The sequence below is a fragment of the Nicotiana tabacum genome, chromosome 3 (genome assembly GCF_000715075.1).
Source record: "Nicotiana tabacum cultivar K326 chromosome 3, ASM71507v2, whole genome shotgun sequence".
Classification (NCBI taxonomy): Eukaryota; Viridiplantae; Streptophyta; class Magnoliopsida; order Solanales; family Solanaceae; genus Nicotiana; species Nicotiana tabacum.
Genome location: NC_134082.1, coordinates 187664046 through 187689423, shown reverse-complemented (window position 1 = coordinate 187689423; position 25378 = coordinate 187664046). Strand labels below are relative to the sequence as shown.

At 40.5% G+C, this 25378-nt stretch overlaps 2 protein-coding genes across 2 annotated transcripts; both read right to left on the bottom strand.

Moving 5' to 3' along the window:
- Positions 1-815: 815 nt before the first annotated feature.
- Positions 816-4216, bottom strand: LOC107826127 (uncharacterized). Its single transcript, XM_016653076.2, has 6 exons — positions 3833-4216; positions 2654-2833; positions 2363-2444; positions 2183-2290; positions 1830-1988; positions 816-1156 (listed from the first exon to the last, which is right to left on the bottom strand). The coding sequence occupies exons 1-6, from the start codon at positions 4082-4084 to the stop codon at positions 960-962; spliced, it is 978 nt and encodes a 325-aa protein (XP_016508562.1). The 5' UTR covers positions 4085-4216; the 3' UTR covers positions 816-959.
- Positions 4217-22999: 18783 nt separating this feature from the next.
- Positions 23000-23653, bottom strand: LOC107795407 (uncharacterized). The gene has a single exon (XM_075247979.1). The coding sequence runs from the start codon at positions 23651-23653 to the stop codon at positions 23000-23002; it is 654 nt and encodes a 217-aa protein (XP_075104080.1).
- Between the last annotated feature and the right edge of the window lie 1725 nt (positions 23654-25378).

Genomic DNA, 25378 nt, shown 5'->3' with positions numbered 1-25378 from the left:
GCTACAATTGCTACAACTGTGGAAAAGCTGGACACAAATCGACAGAATGTCGTGCTCCAAGGAAAGACAAGAAGAAGGGTCAAGCAAATAGATAATGCAAAAAACGGATAAATTATCCGACCCGACCCATGTTTGATATGGATAAAAAACAGGTTTTGGCTTCTTGAATATGATCACTTTTGGGAGAATTCTTCGTTATTCCAAATTTGAGGAACCCCCAATTTGAGGCTTAACAAGTGTAAAAGTTAAACTCATTAGTTATTCATTAATTATCCATTTTCAATCCGGATAATATATTTTTTTTTATAAGTTCATTATCCAACAAATTTTTTAATAGATAATATGGTTGGATAACTGTTTTCTTTTAACCATTTTGCCACCGCTAACCAGACATGATATGAAATGGATATTTAAGTGTGAGAAACATGTGCACTCATCTGAACTAACATGAACTGCTAAAAATGCATCTAAAGCAACTATAAATTTCATGTTCACACAAATTGTTTTGAACCCCAAATAATCCTATGGTCATGGATTAGCATGATTTCTTGTCACATGTTCTGCCTCTAGCAATTAAAGATAAATGGTCTTTGTTTTAGCCAGAGCCAGCTAGACCTTGCAGTTTGTAGTCAATAATACTTCAGCATGTCACTCCTCTGAGTTATCCAGTGAAGTATTAAATGGAAAACGTTTGCTCTTTTTTCAGCTTTATGTTCAAGGCTTTTGTTCTATTACTTGAATGACATCTACATTCATTCTGGAATCTGTATTTTGTACTTAAACTTGGAAATGGATAAGAAATTGGGAAGTACAAGTAAACGCGTAAAAAGGTTTTGTTTTATTGGAATTTTGCAAGTAAAAGTATAATACATGCAGCAGAGGTTGGGGGGACTGGGGAAGTGCAGGGCTTACAGGCTATATTTTAACATTAAGAACAAGAACACTCTCTTTTACAACATTTAAACAGTAAGCAAAATCTTCCCAATGTGCTTGCTGCTTTCCATTAACTGATGAGCCTCAGCAGCTTCTGCTAAAGGGAAGTACTTGTACACCACCGGTTTCACCTTGCCTGCTGCAATTGCTGGCCAAACATTCTTCTCCACTTCTCTCACAATTTGAGCTTTGTTTTTTGCGCTTCTACTACGCAAGCCAGCAGCTGTAGAAAAGTCACAAAACGACATAAAATATACTGAAACGCAACCGGAAATGACGTCCATGTCATTCATTCAAAGAAAAACTCCGATTTGATTAGATTTCAAAGGGAGCTCTCTCAAAGATGTCAGTGAAGGAGTCTTTAACAGCTTAACTAAGGGAGGGGAAAACTTGCTTTGTTTTAACTTCATTGAAGTAGAAGCAGTTTGCATTAGCCAAAATGGGAAGGCAGAAAAAGAAGTCAGAGAATACTAACAATTGAACATTTGATGAAACTATCGTACATCACTATGACACGAGATATCAGGGTAAATCAGATAGCTTCGTTTCTCGAGCCTATTCTTAGAATTGAAGCTGCAACTGAGAACTATTGCCTATCCATGGAATTAACCAACTTAATCTACACTCTAAGCCCAAGTGAACACTATACCTTAGAAGTCATCTGTTGACATGTGCAACTATTTGAATACATTCTCAGTCCACTCATTGAGCTAGTTGGAGACAAGATAGAAAGAAACTAGAAATGCAGTAGGCCGTTTTGAAATTTCTCTCTTCCAGTTGACTAAGGGCGTTCTTCTTTGATGTATTAGGTCAAAAAAAATCACCACGTCAAGCTTAAGAATATAACTTCACAGAAAGTTCCAACTCCAAATATATCAGAGGTCATATGCACTTACCCTGCACTGTCAGGCGTCTTGCTAACAAACCGGCAAGATTTACTTGTGTCACTGTGCCTCCCATAAAACCAATAATGAAGAGCCTACCATCAACATTGAGGCTGTCGAGGTTTTGTTGGAAGTATGAACCTCCTATATTATCTAGTATGACGTCAACACCTGTGTTGAACATTGATATTAGAATATCCTTGATCGATATAAGACATGAGAAGAAGCTGAGTGGTGGCCCACTGACCCATGAGTTATATGACGACCATCATTATTTTCTATAGAAAAACGGATTGTCAATTTTTAACTGATACCACAAAGACCTAGTTCCAAGCGCAATAAGTGATGCCTATGAGAATGATTACCTTTCCCTCCTGTTTCCTCCTTGATGCGGGTAACAAAGTCTTCAGTCTTATAATTGATGCAAACATCAGCACCAAGTTCTTTGCATGCAACAAGTTTTTCCTCACTTCCTGGTGAACAAGATTTGACATAGTTAGCTGAATGATTTTAGTCGCATAATGAGATAAGCTATCATCACGAACCTGCTGTGACAAAAATTTTGACTCCAAGGCACTTAGCCATTTGAATGGAAAAGGTACCAATTCCGCTAGAGCCTCCATGTATCTGAAAGTAACCCATGTAGCTATAAGTCATTTCACTTTCTTGATCTTATTCCACGGGAATCAGGGGTATAAAGATTCAACTATGAAGATACTACCTAAACGATTGTGCCAATTGAGTAAATCGCTGATAACCTACATAAGGTAAAAGAAAAAGGAACTACTGCAAAACAGCAAAATGTATTAAAGAATAGCTTTGGTCTGTCTAATCACCAGGAACGTTTCACCCGAGGAAAGCTTGCTCGTCATGAAAACAGTTGACCAAACAGTACATGCCACCTCAGGAAAACTAGCTGCATCTTGTAAAGAAACACCTGATGGAACAGGAAGAACTTGTCCAGTAGGTACAGCTACTTTCTCCGCGTAACCTCCACCACCAATGAGAGCACATACCTATTATGTAAAGTTTTTAAATCATCAATGAACTGAAAAAAATTCCTTTCAAACAATACATGGAAATGTACTCCTAATTTACGAAGAAAAGAACATAAGCTCAAAAAAAAAAATGTGATGTCTGCTGCTAAGGCTTAACAGGAACTTAATTGTATAAGTTTTACTTCACCAAGCTAATGGATTAATTGCAACCTTAGCTAACAAGGGTTTGTTCAAAATCATTCAGGTTACTGTTCTAGGAAATGCTTTCACGTTGAAACTAGGAGGCTTTCACGTTATTTTGCACTCTACTCCTACTCCAGAGCCCTTAGTCTTTTCAAGACAGAGACATTATTTCCCCTCCTCGGTACACAATAAACCCCACTTCCACCGCTCTTAGATTCAACAAAATTTATGTCAAACTAAACACCAAAACATGGAGAAAATATTACCTCATGGTGAAATATTTTACACCATAATACAACAACAATAACTACCCCATAATCCCAATTCTCAAACTAGGTGGACTCAGCTATATGTATCCTCTAACATTCTGCTCTATTGGGGCTCATTTTATTCCAATACTTAATAATTGTTCTCTAAATCTTACATATCCCTACACTGACATAGAAAACTCTACTTAGAATATAAAAGAAACCACTGACAAATAACCAAATGTAAGTGCACCAATAATTATAAGTCTATAATCCCAACGAGTTATATTGTCATATGGCTTTTGCTTTCTTCATGTTCCCATCATATCTAAGTCCACATAGATTCCAAAAATATTGTAGGTCTTTTAAAGACAACTTTCATGTTATATTAAGTCATATACCAAAAGAAAAACTACCAATTCAACAATACCAAACAACTCAAAATTAGGCCTCAATTCCCCAACTGGCCGGGTTTGCTACATGAATACTTGACATCTATTCCGCTCCATTTGAGTTCGTTTTCTAAAAACTAACAATTTCACTAGATAAATGCACATTTCAAGAATAAAGTTGTAATCAGACAAACCAGGTCACCAATTTTCCAGCGAGTAACATCCTTGCCGACGGCTTCAACAGTGCCAGAACATTCAAGACCAGGGTATTCACTGTCACCTTTAGGGGGTGGGTATTTACCTTGGCGCTGAAGGGTGTCAGCTCTATTAAGGGCAGTAGCTGCTATTTTGATCAACACTTCATCTTCTTTGATTTGTGGGTCTTCCACTTGTTGTATCTGCAACACCTCTGGTCCACCTGGACTTGTTATCACTACAGCCTTCATCCTAATCACTATCAATTTTACAGAGTGTGACTCACTGAGGTAACAAGGTTTTGGCGATAACTATGGTGTCTCGAGTGGGAGATGCTTACACGACTTTATTACATACGTCTACTATTTTGTGTTGTGTTCTTGAAAGCTCTATGTTCTGTCTAATTGCAACATCACCCCCGACCTTATAAAATAAAAGATCAGCTCCTCTAAATTTTGATAATTAAATTCTATATATTGGTTTTTACAACAAAATAGAAAAAGGAGGACAAAAAGAAAATGAAAAGGGTGTCCGATGTGCATCTCAAATTGTACGCTGAGAAATAAATAAATAAAAATATGTTTACTATAACGGAAAATATATTTCGAATTGTTTTTCTTGAAAATGTATTTTGTGTGTTTGGTTAAGTAGTGAAGAAAGTTCTTAGCTGAGAAAAAAGTTCTTGAGAGCTCTATGTTCTGTCTAGTTGCAACATCACCCCCTCTAAATTTTGATAATTAAATTCTATATATTGGTCTTTACTTCAAAAAAGCAAAAGGAGGACAAAAAGAAAATGTAAAGGGTGTCCGATGTGCAGCTCAAATTGTACGCCGAGAAATATATAAATGTGTTTTAACTATAACAGAAAATATTTTCTGAAAACGTTATTTTCTGATTTTTTTTCTCTAGAAAATGTATTTTTGTGTGTTTGGTTAAGTTGTGAAAAAAGTTCTTTGAATTTTTTTATTGGAGACTGATAATAAATATTAGCAAATTTTATAGTATTTTTATGAATTTTTTGATTATTAAAGAAAGAGAATATAATGTAGAATAAGTAGTCACACTATCAGGTTACTTGCTGTATGGGTCCAAATTTGGCAAACGACCATTACCAAGTAGGACAAGGAACGAGGTTGTCATGATGCACCGTCTGGTGGTCGCCGCGGTGAAAGGCAACGATTGAGGGCAGTCAGTCGACGCATGACATCCACGACAATGTAAACTTAGTGGGAGACAGCAAGAATATACCTTTCGAATATTCTCTATGTTGTACTTTCTAGAGTTTTTTGGGAGATTGTCCCTTATAAATAGGAAGGGTGAGTAAAGAAAAAGAGGAGACGAGAAAAAAGACAAAAGAACACTTTGTAAAAGAATCCTCTGAAAGTGAATACAAAAGCAGTCTTGTTCATCTGAAAAGAGAAAAGATTCCCCAATCATCTCATATTTATTCCCCCTTTAATGCGGATTGCACCATTCAAGCTTGATTGTGCATTTAAGTCTTTGCATTTGTGAGCATTCATTTGATTCCAACATATTTGTTACATCATTCATCTTGCTTACTCTCTCCATCACTTGATCTAGATTTTATTGTGTTTAACTAAGGTTGACCTCATCTTTATCTTTAGTTGTTTTAATCATAAATATTTTGATATCTTTTCGGTCAAACAATTTGGCGCCGTCTGTGGGGATTTCTTTAGTTGAAATCATAGTTTCATCTAGATCATAGAGATACATAGCCATCTTTTCCTAGCTTTGCATAGACTAACAATGGCATGGAAAGGAGATGTGAGATTGAAAGCGATAGCAGATGTCACCGCCAAAATTATGAACACTATCAACGGAGACGGCATGGAGGACAATGAAAATGTGACGCCAAGCACTACGCTTAGGCGAAATGCTTCACCTCCCTCCTGCGAAAGCGTTACTGCTTCGCGTGAAAAGGAAGCCTCCACGTCATTGACAGAGGAGGCGCCACCTGTGGTGAAAAAGTTACTGGAAGAATGGCTAACAAGCACTCTGAACAATATACTTGACAAACCCACCCAAAAAGAGAACAGGGACGTTACGCACGTAGAAATCATGACAGACACCGACGAGCAAGATGCCCCCCGAACTGGTAACGCTCACACTATTATTGATGCAGGTAGTGACACATTCACAACTATTCTAAAGAAAGTGGAGGAAATGGAAAACGAAAATAAGGCGCTCCATAACCAGATGAAGGAGCATCAAGAAAAGGTTGATAAGATACCAGACACCCCAAAGTTGTTACCAAAACGAGACATTGGCCGATTCATCGAACAACCATACAATGAGGAAGTAGCCCCCCAGGCCATCCCTAAAACCTTCAAAATGCCACCGTACCTGAAGATATACGATGGCACTACAGACCTAGAAGATCATATCGTTCACTACGTCACAGTGGTAAAAGGCAGTGATCTTTCGAGAGAGCAAGTACCGTCGGTGCTACTGAAAAGTTTGGCAAAACCCTGACAGGGGGAGCCCTAACCTGGTACTCACAACTGTCGGCACGGTCAATAGCAACTTTCGAAGAAATGGCAGACAAGTTTGTCACCACCCATGTAGGGACCAAAAAGGCGGAAGCCAGGGTAAACGACATATTCACCGTCAGGAAGACACCTGGCGAGGGACTCAGGAACTTCCTAGTCCGGTTTAACAGGATGAGAATGAGCCTAGTGAATGTATCGGAAGGGATGGCAGTAGCAGCCTTTCAGAACGGGTTGAGTAGAAATGGGTTAAGAGCAACTAGAAAGCTAGTAAGGAGACTCATGAAATATCCTCCCACCACTTGGGAAAAAATTCACAATGCCTATTGCGCCGAGGTGAGAGCCGACGAGGACGATCTTAATGGCCCGATCCAATGGTTGGCGTTAGTTCAAGCACAAGCAAGGAAAGATCTACACAATGTTGGTCGAAGGGACCAACTGGGTCCCCGTCTCGGTCGAGAGAGACATCAAACCTACATCAGAGGAACCATCGCACACCCCCCGCAGCACATGGATGGCCCTCCTCGACATATCACCACACCACCAAATGAAAGAGGTATGCCTTCACTTTTATCTGCTCACAATATTTGTGTTTCTCCTTCAGAAATAGTGTACGCACTAGAGAAGCTCGACACAAAGGTACAATGGCCATAGAAGATGAAGTCCGATCAAAGTACTCGGAAATCAAATGCCCTCTGCGAATTTCACTAGGAACGGGGTCATAAAATCGAGGACTACATAGGTCTGCGACAGGAGGTGGTGAGGATGCTAAATCAAGGACACCTGAGAGAACTGATAAGTGATTGGGGTCGAGCCAATTTTGCCCGCGGACGCGGGCAACACCAGGGACCTCCAAAACTGCCTTCTCCAGCTCGTACCATACAAATGATCATTGGTGGAGGTGGCGGGACAGCAATCAACCATGTGAAATTCACCACTACACACAAACTCAAACGGTCGATCACTCTCGAACGGTATGACAACCTCGAAGATAGTATCGTCTTCAATAAGTTGGATACCGATGATTTGTCTTTCCCTCACTATGATGCTTTAGTTATTACTTTACATATTGCGGATACCGATATGAAAAGAATCATGGTAGATGACGGAAGCGGCGCGTGTATTATCCATCCTCGAGTCCTCGCACAGATGAGGCTCGAAGGTAAAATATTACCGCGTTCATAACACTAACGGGTTTTAATAATACAGTCGAACGAACTTCACGAGAAATAATGCTACTTGTCCTAGCCGGGGGGGGGGGGCACCCTAGAAACAACATTTCACATTATGGACCAAGACACAGCCTACAATGCTATAATAGGGCGACCATGGATACACGACATGCGAGCCATCCTGTCAAGTCTCTACCGGGTAATCAAGTTCCCTACTCCATGGGGAATATTCAGCATACGAGGCGAACAACGCACCATGCAAGAATGTTATCGCATCGCCCAAGATTGTTCAAACACCTAACAACTAAAAGGAGAAAACGCGGAAGCATAGCTGTCATACCTCCTTTTTCCGGCGCCCGCGAGGAGTGAAGGAGTTTTTTCCGATTAAAGGACAATCGAAATGGGATTTATTTATTTATTCAGAGTCGCCACTTGGGAGATTTAGGGTGTCCCAAGTCACCAATTTAATCTCGTATCGAGGAAAAGAATGACTCTGTATTACAGTTTGCGAACCAGAAATCCGGATAAGGAATTCTGTTAACCCGGGAGAAGGTGTTAGGCATTCCCGAGTTCCGTGGTTCTAGCACGGTCGCTCAACTGTCATATTCGGTTTGTTTATCTGATTTTATACAATTATGAGCTCATGTGCAAATTTTTAACTCTTTACCGCTTTTATTATTATATTTTTAAAAGAATGTGAACGTCGTTTAAAAACATGTCTTTGGATTGCGTCACATGAAATGCACCCGCAATCCGGAACGCATTTTTATTCAATGTTTTGGGATTTGGATTTGGGTCGCATAAATGCGCACCCGAGTTTAGGGATGTATTATTATTAAAATCGTGCCTAAAGCGATTAGCGTATTATTATTTCTGGGTAAGACTGTGGAATTTTGCCAAACGGTCCATCCCGAAATCTAAGCAATTTTAAAACAAATATTTACCGAGGGCCCCGCAATTTTGTATTTTTATTTGGCGAGGCTCATCTCAGTCTTATTCTTTAAGGAATTTGCAACGTCATGGACATGCATCTCGGACCACGTCACAATCCATGTACCAGTGATTGGAGACACATTTCGACTCCGTTGAGATTTGGATTTGGGTCACATAAATGTGCACCCGAGTTTTAAGAAGGTAAGATTAATTAAATCGCGCCTAAAGAGTTTAACGCGTTATTATCTTTGGGGAAGGCAGTGAAATTCACTAAACAGTCCATCCCGAATTCTAAATATTCAATTAAACATTTATTGAGGGCCCCGCAATTGGTGCGTTTTATTGGGCGAGGCTCATCTCATTTATTTTTAAAGGACAGTCCTAAAATGCTTACATTTTTCTCTATTAAATTTGTCTCTACAAAATGAAAGAGAAAATGTCTTAATTTATTTACATGCTTGAGTTGTTATAGTTGGGTTTCGAATATAATTCATAAAATCTGAAAATGATGCAAACAGGACAGTCCGTTGCCAATGCGGGCCCAGGCCCAACGTGTATAACATAAACTAGACCTGAGACATTTTATTCACATGTTACTACCTAGTTACATTATACTAGGCATGTTCACAGTTTGTCAAATTAAAAAAAAAACTTAACAATCTAATTTTAATTCTAAACCACTTACATGTTGAAATTAACCAATAGTATTTAACTAAACAATATTCCTACAAGTTCCAAAATGGTCTATTCGCTTGATGAACTAACGTGCTTTTGAGACATGGTAATCATCCAACAATAACGGATTAACTAGACGAAGTTACTACACCATTTATTTATTTTTAGGCAATATATAGATAGTTCGTCCGTTAAGCTATCGTCAGATGTTCCACTATATATATTAAACAGCTACATGATTCTGATTAGAGTAAGCTAAATAATTTATATATACAAATAAAATTCAGAATATAATTAAAATAAATTTAGAACTTCAACCCTTCATTTTCGTATTCATGCTTCATGTTTCAGTTTACAATAATCAACGTGTCAGTTGTGTACCTGATATTGGAAGCAAAAGAAAAGGGAGATCAGCAGAAATTCAGTAGCATGCAACAACAGCAACACCCAGCAACCAGTAACAACCAGCAACGAGAAACCAGTGACAGATTTTAAAATCAAGATAAAAATTCAGAAACACCGACAACAATCAACGGACAGAAGCCAAGGGAATCTTTTCAGATTTGAAAGACTAATTAATGTTCAACCCTTAATTTCTGAATCCGTATATCAGAATATTTAAATTGTATATCAGGTGTATACTACTCTATCTTTTAATTTCCAAAATATTTTTATTTGTATGTTTGGAAGTCTTAATATTTTCGGAATTTTTTCTCTCTCTTCAATATTCAGCTCCCTTTTTTTTCTCTATCTTTTTTCTCTCTATTTTCTCTTTTTTCTGTCCCCCCTCTAAAATCTGATCAAGTCTCTCTTTTTATCTTCCATCCCAAACCCTTTAATCAATTAATAAAACAACCACTTTCTCCTACCAAACCCACTACTACATAAAAAAATACAATTATTACTTATTTAAACAACTTTTCTTGAGCCCCACAATCCCACTATGTCTTGTTCCCCACTTTTGATTAAACAAGTACATTATCCTCCCCGCATTATATCTTCTTCCCCATGCTTATATTAAACAATTGCATTATTCCCCACCATTATATCTTGTCCCCCAATTATTGATTATTTTAATATTATTTTAATCTTAATTGACAGAGCACTCAAAATAAATAATTGTTCAGAATTTTAATTCCAAAAATACCCCTCTGACCTTACTGAAATTACCATTTTGACCCTGAAAACATTGTAATTTACCAATCTACCCCGTCAGCTATAACAAGTTCAACTGATCAATTCTAACCAAAATATAGCAGCTATAACCAATTTCTAATCGGATTTTATGAACAAACTCAAACTATATGATGAACAACAAGAAACAACTTGAATTATTTTGATTGAACAATCTTTTTAAACAACAAATCTATTTTCAGATTCACCAATAATAACAAACAAATATATTCAAAGCATGAGCTCAAATTCAAATCAAACTTAAACAAAAATAAATATACAGATTCAAATCACTAAACTCAAATAATCAATTGATCTTCAAATTAAATCCAACAAAATACAATAAAGATACATGATTCAAACTAAATCAAAAATTAAAAACCAAAACATAAACTCACATTAAATCACTGAATTAAAAACGAATTTCAAACAAAATGAACACGAATTAAATCTATATTAAACAACAAACAACGGATTCAAGCAATTTAAACTAACACTCTTCTATATTAAAATTAAATCCTTTTAAATTAATAAAACAAACTGAAAAATAATTAATTGAATCTTCAACTTAAATCTAACAACATTATAATTAAGCTAATCAATTTCTACCTAAAAATAAACAAGAAAAATGAATGAAACAAACTGAAGAAAGATAAAAAAAAATGATGAACATGAAGTTAATATCAAACATATTTGATTTCAAATCCGAAAAATATCAAACAAATTACGGACAGAAACGAAACTTAAACCAACTAACCGGATCGGAACGACGAAGAACTTGAATGAAAACAAATCCGTCCGGAAGCGATTATCGCACCAAAACAATTCGACGCCGAAGACGACCCCGAACGGACCATCAAAGAACTTGAAGAAGGAAGCAGCGGACAACAGCAGCAGTGAAGGATGAAGAAGACGCAGCAGCAGCTCGTCGAGGCAGCAGTAGCGACAAAGAAGAAGCAGCGGGCAGCATCAGGTGGCCATGGCAGCAGTGGCACGACGCAACAGCAGCACGAAGAATGAAGAAGACGCAACAGCAGCTCGTCGAGGCAGCAGTAGCGACGAAGAAGACGCAACAGGCAGCAGCAGGTGGATGCAGCCATGGCATCAGTGGCACGACGTAGCAGCATTACGAAGGATGAAGAAGACACAACAACGAGAGGGGAAGCCATGGCTGCTTGAGCTCAAGCTTGACGCAGCTGAAACGAGGACGAAGACGAAGAGGAAACAGCAGCCTGTGTCTGTGTGTGTGTTGAAGGTGAAGGACCGAGGGGGGGGGTGTGAGGGGGAAGGGCTGCCATAGGAGGAGCTTGGGGTAGGAGGAGAAAGAGAGGAAGAAGAAGAAGAGAGGGGGGGGGGGCGGATGGTTAGTTTTTAGGTTTAGGTTTTTCTTTTGTTTTTGTTTTTGTTTTCTTTTATGAAATGTAAGATAATAGGGGTGTTGGGTATTTGGGTTATGGACTGGGTCGACCCGGTTTGAAATGGACTGGGTCGTGGGGAAGGTTGAGTATTTTTTGGGCCTGTGGTTTGAAATTTGGAGAAGAGGCCCAATTTCGATTTTCTTTATATTTTTTGCTCTATTTTATTCTATTTTCTAATTAATAAAACTAAAATTCTAAATTAAGTTATAAACTAAATTAACTTATCAAAAATACTAAATAATTCCCAATAACTATTATCGCACATTTAAATAGCAATTAACGATAAAATCGCACAATTTAGACGTTAAATGCTAAAATGCAACATACATTATTTTTTATGATTTTCTCATTTTTTGTAAAACAAACTTAAATACTAAATGAAAATGCGACATATTTTATATTTTTATTAATTTAAACAAATAAACATTCACAGATAAAAATACAATAATTATACAAAAATACCACAAAAATTCAAAAATTGCACACCAAGGAAAAATCGTTTTATTTTGAATTTTTTGGGAGTAATTCTTTCATAGGGCAAAAATCACGTGCTTACAATAGCAATTAGCAGCGTCGGGAACCAAACCTAACGCGCAAACAGACATTATTAAAGACCATGACATCGTAGAGGCCGCCGAGTCAACCATCGAGGATCTCGACCCCATCCAACTAGATAGCAACGATAGTATAAAATAGGCCTATATCGGACACAACCTCTCAAAACTAGGTATATTCCGTAAATTTTTAACTAACAATGCCCGACCTGTTTGCCTTCTCCCATTCAGATATGCTAGGAATCCAAAGGACATCGCCACGCATAAGCTGAATGTCGACCCACTATCTCCGTCGGTGCGACAGATGAGGAGAAAATTCAATGCCGCAATAAATGAGGCCATCAACGCTGAAGTCGATAAGCTACTCAGCAACGGTTCTATCAGAGAATCGAAATATCCCCAATGAGTCGCAAATGTACTCATGGTAAAAAAGAAAAACGAGAAATGGCGGATGTGCATTGATTTCACAGACCTAAATAAGGCTTGCCCGAAAAATTCTTTTCCATTGCCCCATATCGACCAACTCATCGATACAACGGAAGGGCACAGACTACTAAGCTTTTTGGATGCGTATTCGGGTTACAACCAAATACTCATGGAGGAAGAAGACCAGGAAAAAATCACTTTCATCACCCGCCAGGGAACATACTGCTACAAAGTCATACCATTCGGGTTAAAGAATGTGGGGGCAGCATACCAGAGATTGGTCACAAAAATGTTTAAAGACCAACTCGGCAAGACAATGTAGGTTTACATCGACGATATGCTGATCAAATCCAAAAAGAAAGAAGACCATTGACCACCTTACAGAGGCCTTCAGCATATTAAGGCAGTATGGAATGAAGCTAAATCCCGAAAAATGCACCTTCGGCATAACCTCGGGGAAATTCCTTGGTTTTTTGGTATCACAAAGAGGCATCGAGGTCAATCCAGACCATATCAAAGCCATCGAAGGAATACCTGAAATACTAACCAGCAAAAAATAGGTAAAAAACTGACGGGCCGGATAGCCGCCCTGTCAAGGTTTATCTCGCGGTCATCCGACAGATGCCATAAATTCTTTAACATACCAAGGAAGGACAATGGGCTTCAGTGGAATTCAGACTGCATCGAGGCCCTGAGAAAGCTAAAAGCGTACTTGTCCTCACCGCCACTACTCGCTAAAGCAGACCTTGACGAACGCCTTCTAATCTACCTGGCCGTCTTAGAAGTCATAGTGAGTGCAGTTCTGGTCCACGAAAACAAAGGTACACAATCCCCGATTTATTATATTAGCAAAACTTTGATTAATGCCTAAACGAGGTACCCCCACCTCGAGAAACTGGCTCTAGCGTTGGTCGTAGCTTCACAAAAGCTTAGACCATATTTTCAATGTCACCCCATATCGGTGGTGACGACCTTTCCCCTTAGGAGTATCTTGTATAAGCCCGAACTGTCGGGAAGATTAGCCAAATGGGCCATAGAATTAAGCGATCATGATATCACCTATTAGCCGTGAACACCGATAAATTTGCAGGTACTCGCCGAATTCGTCGCCGACTTCAGTGCCAAAATATTGCCGAGGTCGAGCAAGAAGCACTCTGCACCTATCTTGAGCAACCCTACCTTTGGGTCCTCTACACTGACGGCGCATCTAATGCATCGGGATCTGGACTGGGACTCGTACTCGAAGTCCCTACGGGCGAAGTAATTCGTCAGTCCATATGGTGCCCCGATACAATGAGGCCGAGTATGAGGTCATAATTGCAGGATTGAAACTGGCCCTCAAATATGGTACACGGCGAGTCGTCCTCAGGTGCGACTCACAACTCGTCGTTAATCAAGTTACTGGGACTTTCCAAATCATGGAACAAAGGCTACAGAAATACCAAGCCGAAATCCATAAGCTGCTGCCATAATTCAACGAATGCCAACTCGATCAGATACCGCGTACACAGAACATCGAAGTAGATGGCCTCGCCAAACTAGCAGCAGCAACCAAAAACATCACCAAGGAAAATATGGTCACCCTCTTCCATTTGTCAATAGACCAAGTAGAGGTACATTCTATAAATTTAACTTGGGATTGGTGAAACCGTATTATGACATATTTGCAGGAAGGAACACTTTACAAAACAAAAAAGAAGCCAAAAAGCTTCGAATGCAGGAAGCCAGGTATAGTCTCAAAAACAACAATCTTTACAAAAGGACGTTCGGCGGCCCTTTGGTCAAATGCCCGGGACCAAATCAAACAAGGTGTGTTCTCAAAGAAGTACACGAAGGTCATTGCGGTGCCCTTACAGGAAACCGAGCCCTCATTAGATGCCTCATTCGGGCAGGATACTACTGGCCCACTATGAAAAAAGAAGTAGTGGAGTACGTCAAGAATTGCGAGCAATGCCAAAAGTACGCGCCAATGATTCACCAAGCGGGCGAGCTCCTACACTCCGTCACCGTTCTATGGCCGTTCATCAAATGGGGAATGGACATTGTCGGACCTCCCCCGACGGGTCGAGGTAAGACACGTTTCCTTTTAGTTTTAACTGACTACTTTTCCAAATGGGTGGAAGCAGGTGCGTTCGCCCAAATAAGTGAACAGGAAGTCATCGCCTTCATATGGAAAAATATCATATGCCGTTTCGGCATCTGCAAAGAAATTAGCTGCGATAATGGACCTCGGTTCGTTGGAAGAAAGACGACCGAGTTCTTTGACAAATGGCGCATCAAGCGGATACTCTCCACGCCATATCATCTAGTTAGCAACAGTCAGGTAGGATCCTCTAACAAAACAATATTGAATATACTAAAGAAGAAGCTCGAGGACGCCAAAGAACGGTGGCCGGAGCTGCTACCAGAAGTATTATGGGCCTACCGCACCACGCCTAAGACCAGCACAGGTGAAATGCCATATTCATTGGTCTGTCGACTGACGCCATTATACCCATTGAAATCGGAGAACCTAGCCTTAGATACTCCAACGAAAGTGGATCAAGCAACGACGAAAACAGAATACAGGACCTCGATGAAGTAGAGGAATGGAGAGATATGGCTTATGTAAGAATGGTAGCCCAAAAATAATAGGCGGAAAGGTACTACAACAAGAAAGCCAAAATACGTGCGCTTAAAGTCGGAGACTACATCCTCAAGTCCAAAACATAAGCGGCCAAAGAAAAAGAAGGAAATTAGGAACCAACTAGGACGGACCATATAAAATTACAGCGGCGACAAGTAAAGGGGCATTCCAACTAGAAACAATAGAGGGAAAACTACTATAAAACAACTGGAATATCACCCACCTCAAGTATTTCCACTTCTGAAAAATGACGCCACTTAAGTCGTACTCTTTTTCCCTCACCCGGCTTTTGTCCCAATTAGGTTTTCTCGGGGAGGTTTTAACGAGGCAACGAAGGGGACGTCTCAAAGTTCAAAGTATAATTTATCGCCCCGATTGCCGATGATATCTCCAGGTCGAACGATGAAGGGACTAGATACAAGAAAACTTCTCCGATGTGTATGAAACTGACATGTACAATACTCCAATAAATGAAATAAAGCAATATTTTACTCGAACATTTAACTCTCTACTAATCATTGAAAAATGAAGAGTTCGACCTCGTTCGAACTACGATGGGTTAACATTTCAACCAGCTCAAAATAACACCCATACGGCCAAGGGCCATCACCAAAATGAAGAGTTCGACCTCGTTCAAACTATGACGGGTTAACATTTCGACCAGCTCAAAATAACACCCCTACGGCCAAGGGCCATTGCCAAAATGAAGAGTTCGATCTCGTTCGAGCTATGACGGGTTACATTTCAACCAACTCGAAATAACACCCCTACGACCAAGGGCCATTGCCAAAATGAAAAGTTCGACCTCGTTCGAACTATGACGGGTTAACATTTCGACCAACTCTGTTAGATTGTATGATTTCACCAAACAGTAGAGTACCTGGTCCTCTATGAGATTATACTGAGAATTCTAGTAAAACTGTAAGTAGATAAGACACATGATTTTTACGTGGAAAAATCCCAACTCAAGGGGACAAAAACCATGACCTACACCTGTAGGCTTTCAACTTCACTAACTTGTAAACACCTATTACAAGCCACTTTGTAATAACTCAATTACAAAGGATTCAACTCAACTAACTTATGATACTCTCACCACAAGTCACTTTGTCACTCTCTAGTTACAAAGACTTTGACTAACTTGTGATACTTGATGACGCTCAACTGTGTCTATTAAAATACTAAGCGGGCATTGCAAATATAATCCGGGGTATTATGCCCCATGTCGAATCCCACAAGGAATTAACGTATCAAGAGAAGACTTTAAAGTACTAAATTCTTATTAGTCAACCTTCTCAAACTTTGTGAATAACAAGTGGTGTTATGGTCACTACTACACCTAACAGAATTAATAAACGAAGATTAACTAACACACAATTGTAGATAATTGGAATAAAGGTCTAAGGTAATGGTTTCCCCCATTGTTGAATTCCTTAGTTGTATATTTCTTATAGCTTCGATTTAGTTGCCTCTATCGATCATGAACTCTCCATCTATCATAACTCTCTATCAAGTAATTATGATAATTTACTAGACGCACTCTCTCAAGCTACGCTAGCTAGATTCGCATTACAGCTCACTTAGATCGCATCCAAGGTATCGTTATCTCTACTCCAACCTCTAAACCCTCGGTTATGACTCTCGCCTATACTCCGGGAGTGATGTTGTTCAAAAAATTACCTAAATATGCACTCTCTCTCAAGCAGATACATAATAAATAGGAACGGCTAATTGAGTATCCTTTCAACTAACCAAAATCAAAATGTAGTTGAACAAATAGAGATTAACAACCAACTCAAAACTATATTAATATAACAACAAGTTCATCCACAACGGGTTCACCCAAAACCTTAGATTAAAAGAGTTAGCTACTCATAAAAATGATGTTTATCACAATAATCAAATTCATTACAAATCATAAAAACAAAAGGAAGAAGAGAAGAACTTGATGTAAAATACTCCTTGCCTCTTGCCTTTCCTTTTCTTGCTCTCAGCTATCAAAAGCTGCACACACCCCCTTTGGGCGAGCTTGACCTTCTATAGGTTAAGTGAATTTGCCCCCAGACTTCCAAATTTACCCCTGAGAATTATTTTCCGGAACTGGGTTAGCGCGGCCACGCACGTGAGGTAGAGGTACTTCCCTGAAGGCTCACTCCTGGTCAGAGATGGTGTCTGGGTTCATGTTGCACGCGCGTCCCAGAGCTCTCAACCAACCTAAGAACTTCTTTTCAGACTTCACCTACCTGTCAGCCACCACCTCAACATGGGCACCTAAATCTGTGACTGAAGTACGTAACCCAGCCATATCTTGTTCCAAATTGGTCATGCGGGTGCTCTTGCGTGGCTGTGAAGATGTGGATGCCCTAGATGGTACTGCAGCTTTTACAGCGTGCTCTGGGGCCTGAGGTTCGGCCCTCACATTCTCTGCTTCTTCATCCTCGTCGTCTGAGTTGTCAGAGCTACCACTACTCTCTTCCTCTATTGCTGCTAGCTCCTTACCCATGGTTACTTTGTTCGCTCAAAACTTGCTGTCCTTTTTTTATGAGCCCATCTGCAGCTAGATTTTCGGGCACTCGAGCATCCCTGCAAAGCTGAGTTATTAAAGAAGGGAAGAAGAATCCATACCTTTTTATTCGGCTGCCGATGAACATCTCGTCATGTATTACTTTAGCCACGTCGAAGTTGTGTCCATTGACGAAGCACCAAATCAAAGCAACTCTGGGCCCATTTATCTTTGTAGTATTGTGGGATGGAATCAAACGATTGTTGATGAGATACAGCCAGCATTTTGCTTCAAAAGTGAGTGCGGAGGAGTGGAACTTCTCACCATATTGCATCCAAACCACATCTTTCCCCGGTGCACAGATTGTTTCAAAGAATCGCTATTACTTTTCATGTGTTGGGTTACGACCATACTCATAAAAGTCATCATAATCAATCATAAGAGGGGGTAGCTGGTATGTTGTCCTTATCGCCTCAACAGAGGCATTCACCGCTTTCCGTCGTACTGTGACGATGTCATTGTCATGCTCAGGCACGTTGGCGTAAAATTCCCTCACAAACATTACATTACCCTCACCGGGCTCATTAATCTATGTTTGTAGCCCCGTTCTCATCAGCTCATCGTACATGTGAGGGCAATTTCGCTGGAGCGATCGGATGTCAATACCCCTCTCAGGAATTGGCTTTTTCGAAGCCTTCTCAGCAAAACGGTTCTGGGCTTTAGCCGAGACAAATTTGTTATTATCAAAAGGGCGTTTAGTGGCAGCCTCGCATGTCCTGGATGAGCTGGCTTCTCTGCTAGAAGATGGACCGGTGGTGCGGCGTTTATTCGATGGAGCCATGGTACCTGAAAAACGGGAACAAATAAGTACCTCCCAACACCAAAAATTGTGACGCACTGCGATTACTCAGACTTCACACGCATATGTGGTCACAATTACATAATAAATTACACTCATTGAGTCCTTTTCACAAACACCTTGTAGGCATTAGGCACTCACAACCCATTCAAAGCAATTTACAACATGAACCCACTACCAAATCTTCCAAAGGTCACAATTCAAGTAAAACAACACTCTACAATTCGCACCACCCACAAATACTACAATAATTATTACCAAATTTACTACTAACAAACAAATAAAAAAAATAACCATAAAAAAGAAAGCACACTTAAACACACAAAAATCTGCAAAATTATGTGAAAACAAACAAAGAAAATTGAAACAAGAGTAACATACATGTAGTGAGAGTGAGGAGTAGAGAAGAGGGTTAAAGGGGAATGTTGTTGGAGACTTAGAGAAACTTGAAAGAGATGAAAATTTTCTGGAATAGGGGAGCTAAAGAAGAAAAGAAATTGAATTGTGAGAGATTGGGGAGGGTTTTTGAAGTTTTTAGGGCGTGTGGTTTGGTGGGGGGAGGGTTTGTTAGATGTGGGTTATTAGATGGGGGGGGGGGGAATTTAGACTAAAGAAAAAGAGGAAATTTAATCATAAAAAAAATTAGAACAAGTGAAAAATCATCAGTTATAAGGGCTTAAATAGCGCGTTCGTAGTGCGGCCAAATGCGCGATTGCGCTAGTCTAGCACGGCCAAAGCAGAAAGTTTTGCCAAATTAGCGCGGCCACTAGCACGATCTTGCTAGTAGCGCGGTCCATGCAGAATGTTTTGCCAAATTAGCGCGTTCAAGAGCGGGATCGCGCTAGTAGCGCGGCCAGTAGCGCGTTCATGAGCGCGGCCGCACTACTGGGCTTCGAATTCGTTTTTATACTTTTCACCTAATTTTTCCATTTTCGATTGCCTTATCACCCGCCCATTGTCACCTGCATTGGTTAACATTTTCAAAAACTCACAATTAACTACTACTATTACCGTCGGGTTGCCTCCCGACCAGCGCCTTAGTTAACGTCATGGCACGACATAGATCAAGCGCATTTAAGGCTCGATCGACCTTTGTGGTTCAATGAGAAGTATAACAGACAACTCTTTCATTTTATCCATCCCCACATACAATTTGAGTCATTGTCCATTAACCTTGAAGGTGTTAGTGCTATCTTTACTGGTTATCTCCACAGCCCCAGACGGGAACACTTCGGTCACCCTGAATGGCCCAGACCATCGGGACTTAAGCTTACCAGGAAACAATATCAACCTTGAATTGTACAATAATACCTTGTCTCCGGGTTTGAAATTTCTGTCCACAATGTGTTTGTCATGCAGCCTCTTCATTCTTTCCTTGTAGAGTCTCATGCTTTCAAAGGCATGATATCTGAATTCCTCCAACTCATGCAACTTTGTCAGTCGATTTTCTCCAGCCTCATCAGGGTTCATGTTCAATTGCTTTAGTGCCCACCAAGCTCGATGTTCTATCTCCACAGGTAGGTGACAGGCCTACGGTGACATACCAATAGGTGTTTTGAATGCAGTCCTATAGGCCCAGAGTGCATCGTCAAGCTTTTTTGCCCAATCAGTTCTTGTGGAGTTTACAGTTTTAGTAAGCACACTCTTGATCTCATGGTTTGAGACCTCTACCTTCCCGCTTGTTTGAGGGTGATACAGGGTCGCCACCTTGTGGTGCATGTCATATTTAGCCAGCAACTTCTCAAAGACACGATTGCAAAAGTGTGTTCCCCCGTCACTAATGATGGCTCTCGGAATCCCAAATCGGGTGAATATATTCTTCTTCAAGAACCCCACCACCACTCTTGCATCATTGGTGGGAATGCTGCAGCTTCCACCCATTTGGATACATAATCTACCGCAACAAGTATGTACTTATTGTCGTAAGAACTGACGAAGGGACCTATGAAATCAATTCCCCAGACATCTAATACCTCAACTTGCTGAATTGGATTCATTGGCATATCATGTCTACGGGATATGTTGCCCGTTCTTTGGCATTCGTTGCAACCCATTACCCATTGGTGAGCATCCTTAAAGATTGTTGGCTAGTAGAACCCGACCTCTAACACCTTCGCTGCTATCCGAACTCCTCCAAAATGTCCTTCATAAGGTGACGCGTGACAAGCCTACAAAACAGAACATTGTTCTATCTCGGGGATGCATCTCTGGATCATGTTATCAATGCAAATTCTAAACAAATGCGGTTCATCCCAGTAGTAGTTTTGGCAGTTACGATAAAATCGTTTCTTTTGAACATATGAGAGTTCATATGGTTCAATGCCGCATGCCAAATAGTTTGCAATATCAGCATACCATGGCACATCTTCCATACTTGTGGCTAGCAGCTGCTCGTCTATAAAGGTTTCCAGAATATCCTCAGACTCAGTTGCATTTTCAGCACCTTCAAGGCGTGACAAATGATCAGCGACTTGGTTCTCCATGCCCTTATGGTCACGAATCTCCAAGTCAAACTCTTCCAGAAGCAGCACCCAATGAATTAGGCGCGGCTTGGACTCTTTTTTATCAACTAAATACTGAATGGTTGCGTGATCTGTGTACACGATAACCTTCGACCCGATCAAGTAAGACCTGAACTTATCAAAGGCGAACACAACAGCCAACATTTCTTTTTCAGTTATCGTGTAATTCTGCTGAGCACCACTCAACGTCCTACTTGCATAGTAAATAGGGTGCATTACCTTATCCTTGCACTGTCCTAACACGGCTCCCACAGCGTAGTCACTAGCATCACACATGAGTTCAAACGGTTACTCCCAGTCGGGAGCAACTATAATCGGTGCTGTGACTAACCGCTTCTTTAGTTCCTCAAAATCCACCCTACAATCATCAGAAACCATAAATAGGTTATATTTTTCGAGCAGCTTACAGAGGGGATTGGCGATCTTGGAAAAGTCCTTGATGAATCGCCGGTAGAATCCAACGTGTCCCAGGAAGCTATGAATAGCCTTGACTGATGTGGAAGGTGGAAGTTTTTCTATCACGTCGACTTTGGCTCTGTCCACCTCAATCCCTTTACGCGACACTAAGTGCCCCAAGACGATTCCTTCTTGTACCATGAAATGGCACTTCTCCCAATTCAACACTAGATTCGTCTCGATGCACCTCTTCAGTACACAGGTTAAATTTGCTAGGCATTCATCGAACGAATTTCCCACCACTGAGAAGTCGTCCATGAAGACCTCCATAATGTCTTATACCATGTCTGTGAAAATGGCCATCATGCACCGTTGGAATGTTGTAGGCGCATTACAAAGTCCAAATGGCATTATCCTGAAGGCAAACACTCAGTAAGAGCAAGTAAATGAAGTCTTTTCCCTATCCTCCGGGGCAATAGAAATCTGGTTGTACCCTGAGTATCCATCTAGAAAATAGAAGTGTGGCATCCCTGTCAATCTATCTAACATCTGATCAATGAAAGGTTGTGGGAAGTGGTCCTTCCAGGTGGCTAGATTTAGCTTTCTATAATCCATGCAAATTCTCCAGCCTGTGACAGTTCTTGTAGAGATCAATTCGTTGTTATCATTCTTAACTACCGTTATGCCACCCTTTTTAGGTACACATTGAACTGGGCTAACCCAGCTACTGTCAGAAATTGGGAAAATGATTCCCGCATCTAACCACTTGATCACTTCTTTCTTCACCACTTCCTTCATATTGGGGTTCAACCTTCTTTGGTGTTCCCTAGAAGGTTTGTGTCCCTCTTCCAGTAGAATTTTATGCATACAGTATGCGGGGCTGATCCCTTTTATGTTTGCCATGGTCCATCCAATGGCAGTTTTACACTCCTTGAGTACCTGTAGAAGTTGTTGAGCCTGCATATCTAACAAACTAGATGAGATAATAACAGGTAATGTGGAGTCAGGTCCAAAAAACTCATACTTGAGATGGGTTGGCAATGACTTTAACTCCAGCTTTGGTGGTTCTTCGATTGATGGCTTGGCTGGAGGAGTTTCTCTGTTTTCCAAGTGCAAGGGCTCAAATTCAAGATTTCTATCCCAGAACCCTATACCCTCTAATGCCATCACCCATCCAGCCAGTTCTTCTCCCTTTACCTCATCTAAATTCATTATACACGCGGCGAGGGGGTCTTCAATAGTCAGCCGTTCATCATCGGTCTCTACGATTACATCCACGACATCAATAAGAGAGCAATTGGAGAATTCACTTGGTCACCTCATAGATTTCTGCACGTTGAATGTTATCTCTTCATTGTTCAACCTCATCTTTAACTCCCCAGTTTCACAATCAATTAAAGCTCTACCCGTGGACATGAATGGGTCTTCCCAAAAATATGAGAATCTCGTCATCCACTTTACAGTCTAAGATTTCAAAATCTACAGGGAACACAAATTTCCCTACCTGAATCAACACATTATCCAGAATACTAGAGAGTCGCTTTACCGTCCTGTCAGCCAACGACAACAACATAGAGGTGGGTCTAGCTCTTCCAATATATAGCCTCTTATAAATTTCCATGGGCATAAGATTAATGCTGGCCCCTAGATCACACAATACTTTAGCAAAGGCAAAATCACCAATAGTGCATGAGATTGTAAAGCTCCCTGGGTCAGACAACTTTTTCGCAATTGGTCTAGTCACCACTGCACTACAGGTTTGAGTAAGAGTAACTGTGGCCAAATCTTGGAAATCAAATTTTCGGGACATTAAGTCCTTCATCATTTTTGCATACCCAGGCATCTCTTTCAAAGCATCAATTAAAGGAATATTTACCTGGATTTGTTTTAGCATCTCCAAGAACTTCTTGTATTGCTCCTCTTTTTGGTACTTAGCTAGCCTCTGAGGGAAGGGTGTAGGAGGTCTCTTCTTCCCAATCATTTGGGATCGATCTTTATCAGCTGCCACATCAACCACTGGTTCCTGTGCTATCTCAACTTCTTTCTCGGTCTCCATTTGAATGCTACTTTCTTCCTAGGTAGGCTGGACTGTCACATCTGTCAGTTTCGTTGATTCATCCAACTCAATGGGCACTGATATGAGTGTCTCAGCCTCTCTGGATTCTCGAGACCTTTCTTGCTCGACATCCAAATCTCTGCCATTACGTAGGCTCACCACCATCAGCTGCTTCGGGACTTGATCTTTTGGATTTACCTGGGTATCTGCAGGTAGTGTTCCATGAGGGCGATTGTTTAGAGACATTGAAATTTGGCCCATCTGCATTTCAATATTCTTGATCGCTGAATCATGTGCATCTACTCTCTCACTAATCTTTGCATTAGACCCAATAACCTGTTACATCATTGCTTCAAGTCTAGCAAACCCATCTTCTTGCCTTCCACTATACTGCTGCTGAGGAGGGTGATACCCCTACTGTTGATTCTTATTATTGTATCCCTGTGGCCTTGGGTAAGGTGATATATTGTTGGGGGGTCTCATACCTCCCATATTCCCACTGTTGAATTGTGATGGGGATGGCCTGTACTACTGATTCTACTGACCCCAACTCTGACCACCCTGTCTCTAACCTCCATAATTAGACACATAATTCATATCTTCAGGGTAGTGCTGATAATCGTGTTCTGCATTCCACTGGTTACCAATTGGCTGACTAATGCAAGATGTGCACACGCCCCCATTAGTAGTATCTACAATATGTACCTGCTGTTTTTGCCCTGACTCTTCCACCTTTTTGGTGAGTATGCTCATCTATGTCAATAAGATGGCCATATTTTCAGCCATTGAATTGGATGGATCTAGAGACACTGAGTGCACCACTAGAGTGATAGGTGCATTTCTGTTTATCCATCCCAAATTCTGCGCCATCTTGTCAAGAAGACCTTGACCTTCTCTCTATATTTTACTCAAAAATGCTCCACCAGCTAAAGCATCAACAATGTTCTTCACGCTATCTGACAATCCTATGTAGAACCGCTGTCCCAACACCAAATCTGGAATGCCAAGGTGCGGACATATGACCAGCATCCCTTTAAAACGCTCTCATATTTCATGCAATATTTTCGTTGGTCTCTGTTTAAAACTCAAAATGTCATCAATCTGTTGCGCGGTTTTGTTGGGGGGTGAAACTTGTTCACGAATTGCCTGACTAACTCCTCCCAAGTTGTTATGGAATTTATGGAGAGTGAGTTTAACCATGTCTGAGCAGCTCCTATCACTGAAAATAGGAATAATAGCAATTTGATTGCTTCCAGAGTTACATTAGGCCGCCTTTGGGTTTTGCAGATTGACATAAAAAATTTCAAGTGTTGTTGAGGATCTTCGGCTTGTGTCCCCGAAAATAGTCCCTTGTTTTGCAACAAATGCAACATGTTATTCGTGATTTGGAATGATCCAGCTTGTATTTGCTGGACTAAAATTGAGGTGGCCAAATTTTCAGTTGTGGGTTGTGCCCAGTCATAGTGAGCCGCCTCGGGCACAACAGGTGCCATTGGAGCTATTGGTACAACTGGGTGTTCTTCGTGATCTCCCATTGCTGTTTCTAATGGGTCATTTATTTGTTGTTGTCTGTTTTTTCGGTTGGCTCAGTTCAAGGCCTTGAAAACTTTCTCGGGATCTGATAATACTTCACCAGTTCTTGATGCGTTTCTAGGCATGCACCTGTGCAACCAAGTTGACAAACGTTAAAAATTTCGATGTAAAAATTGGGTATAGAGAAAACTA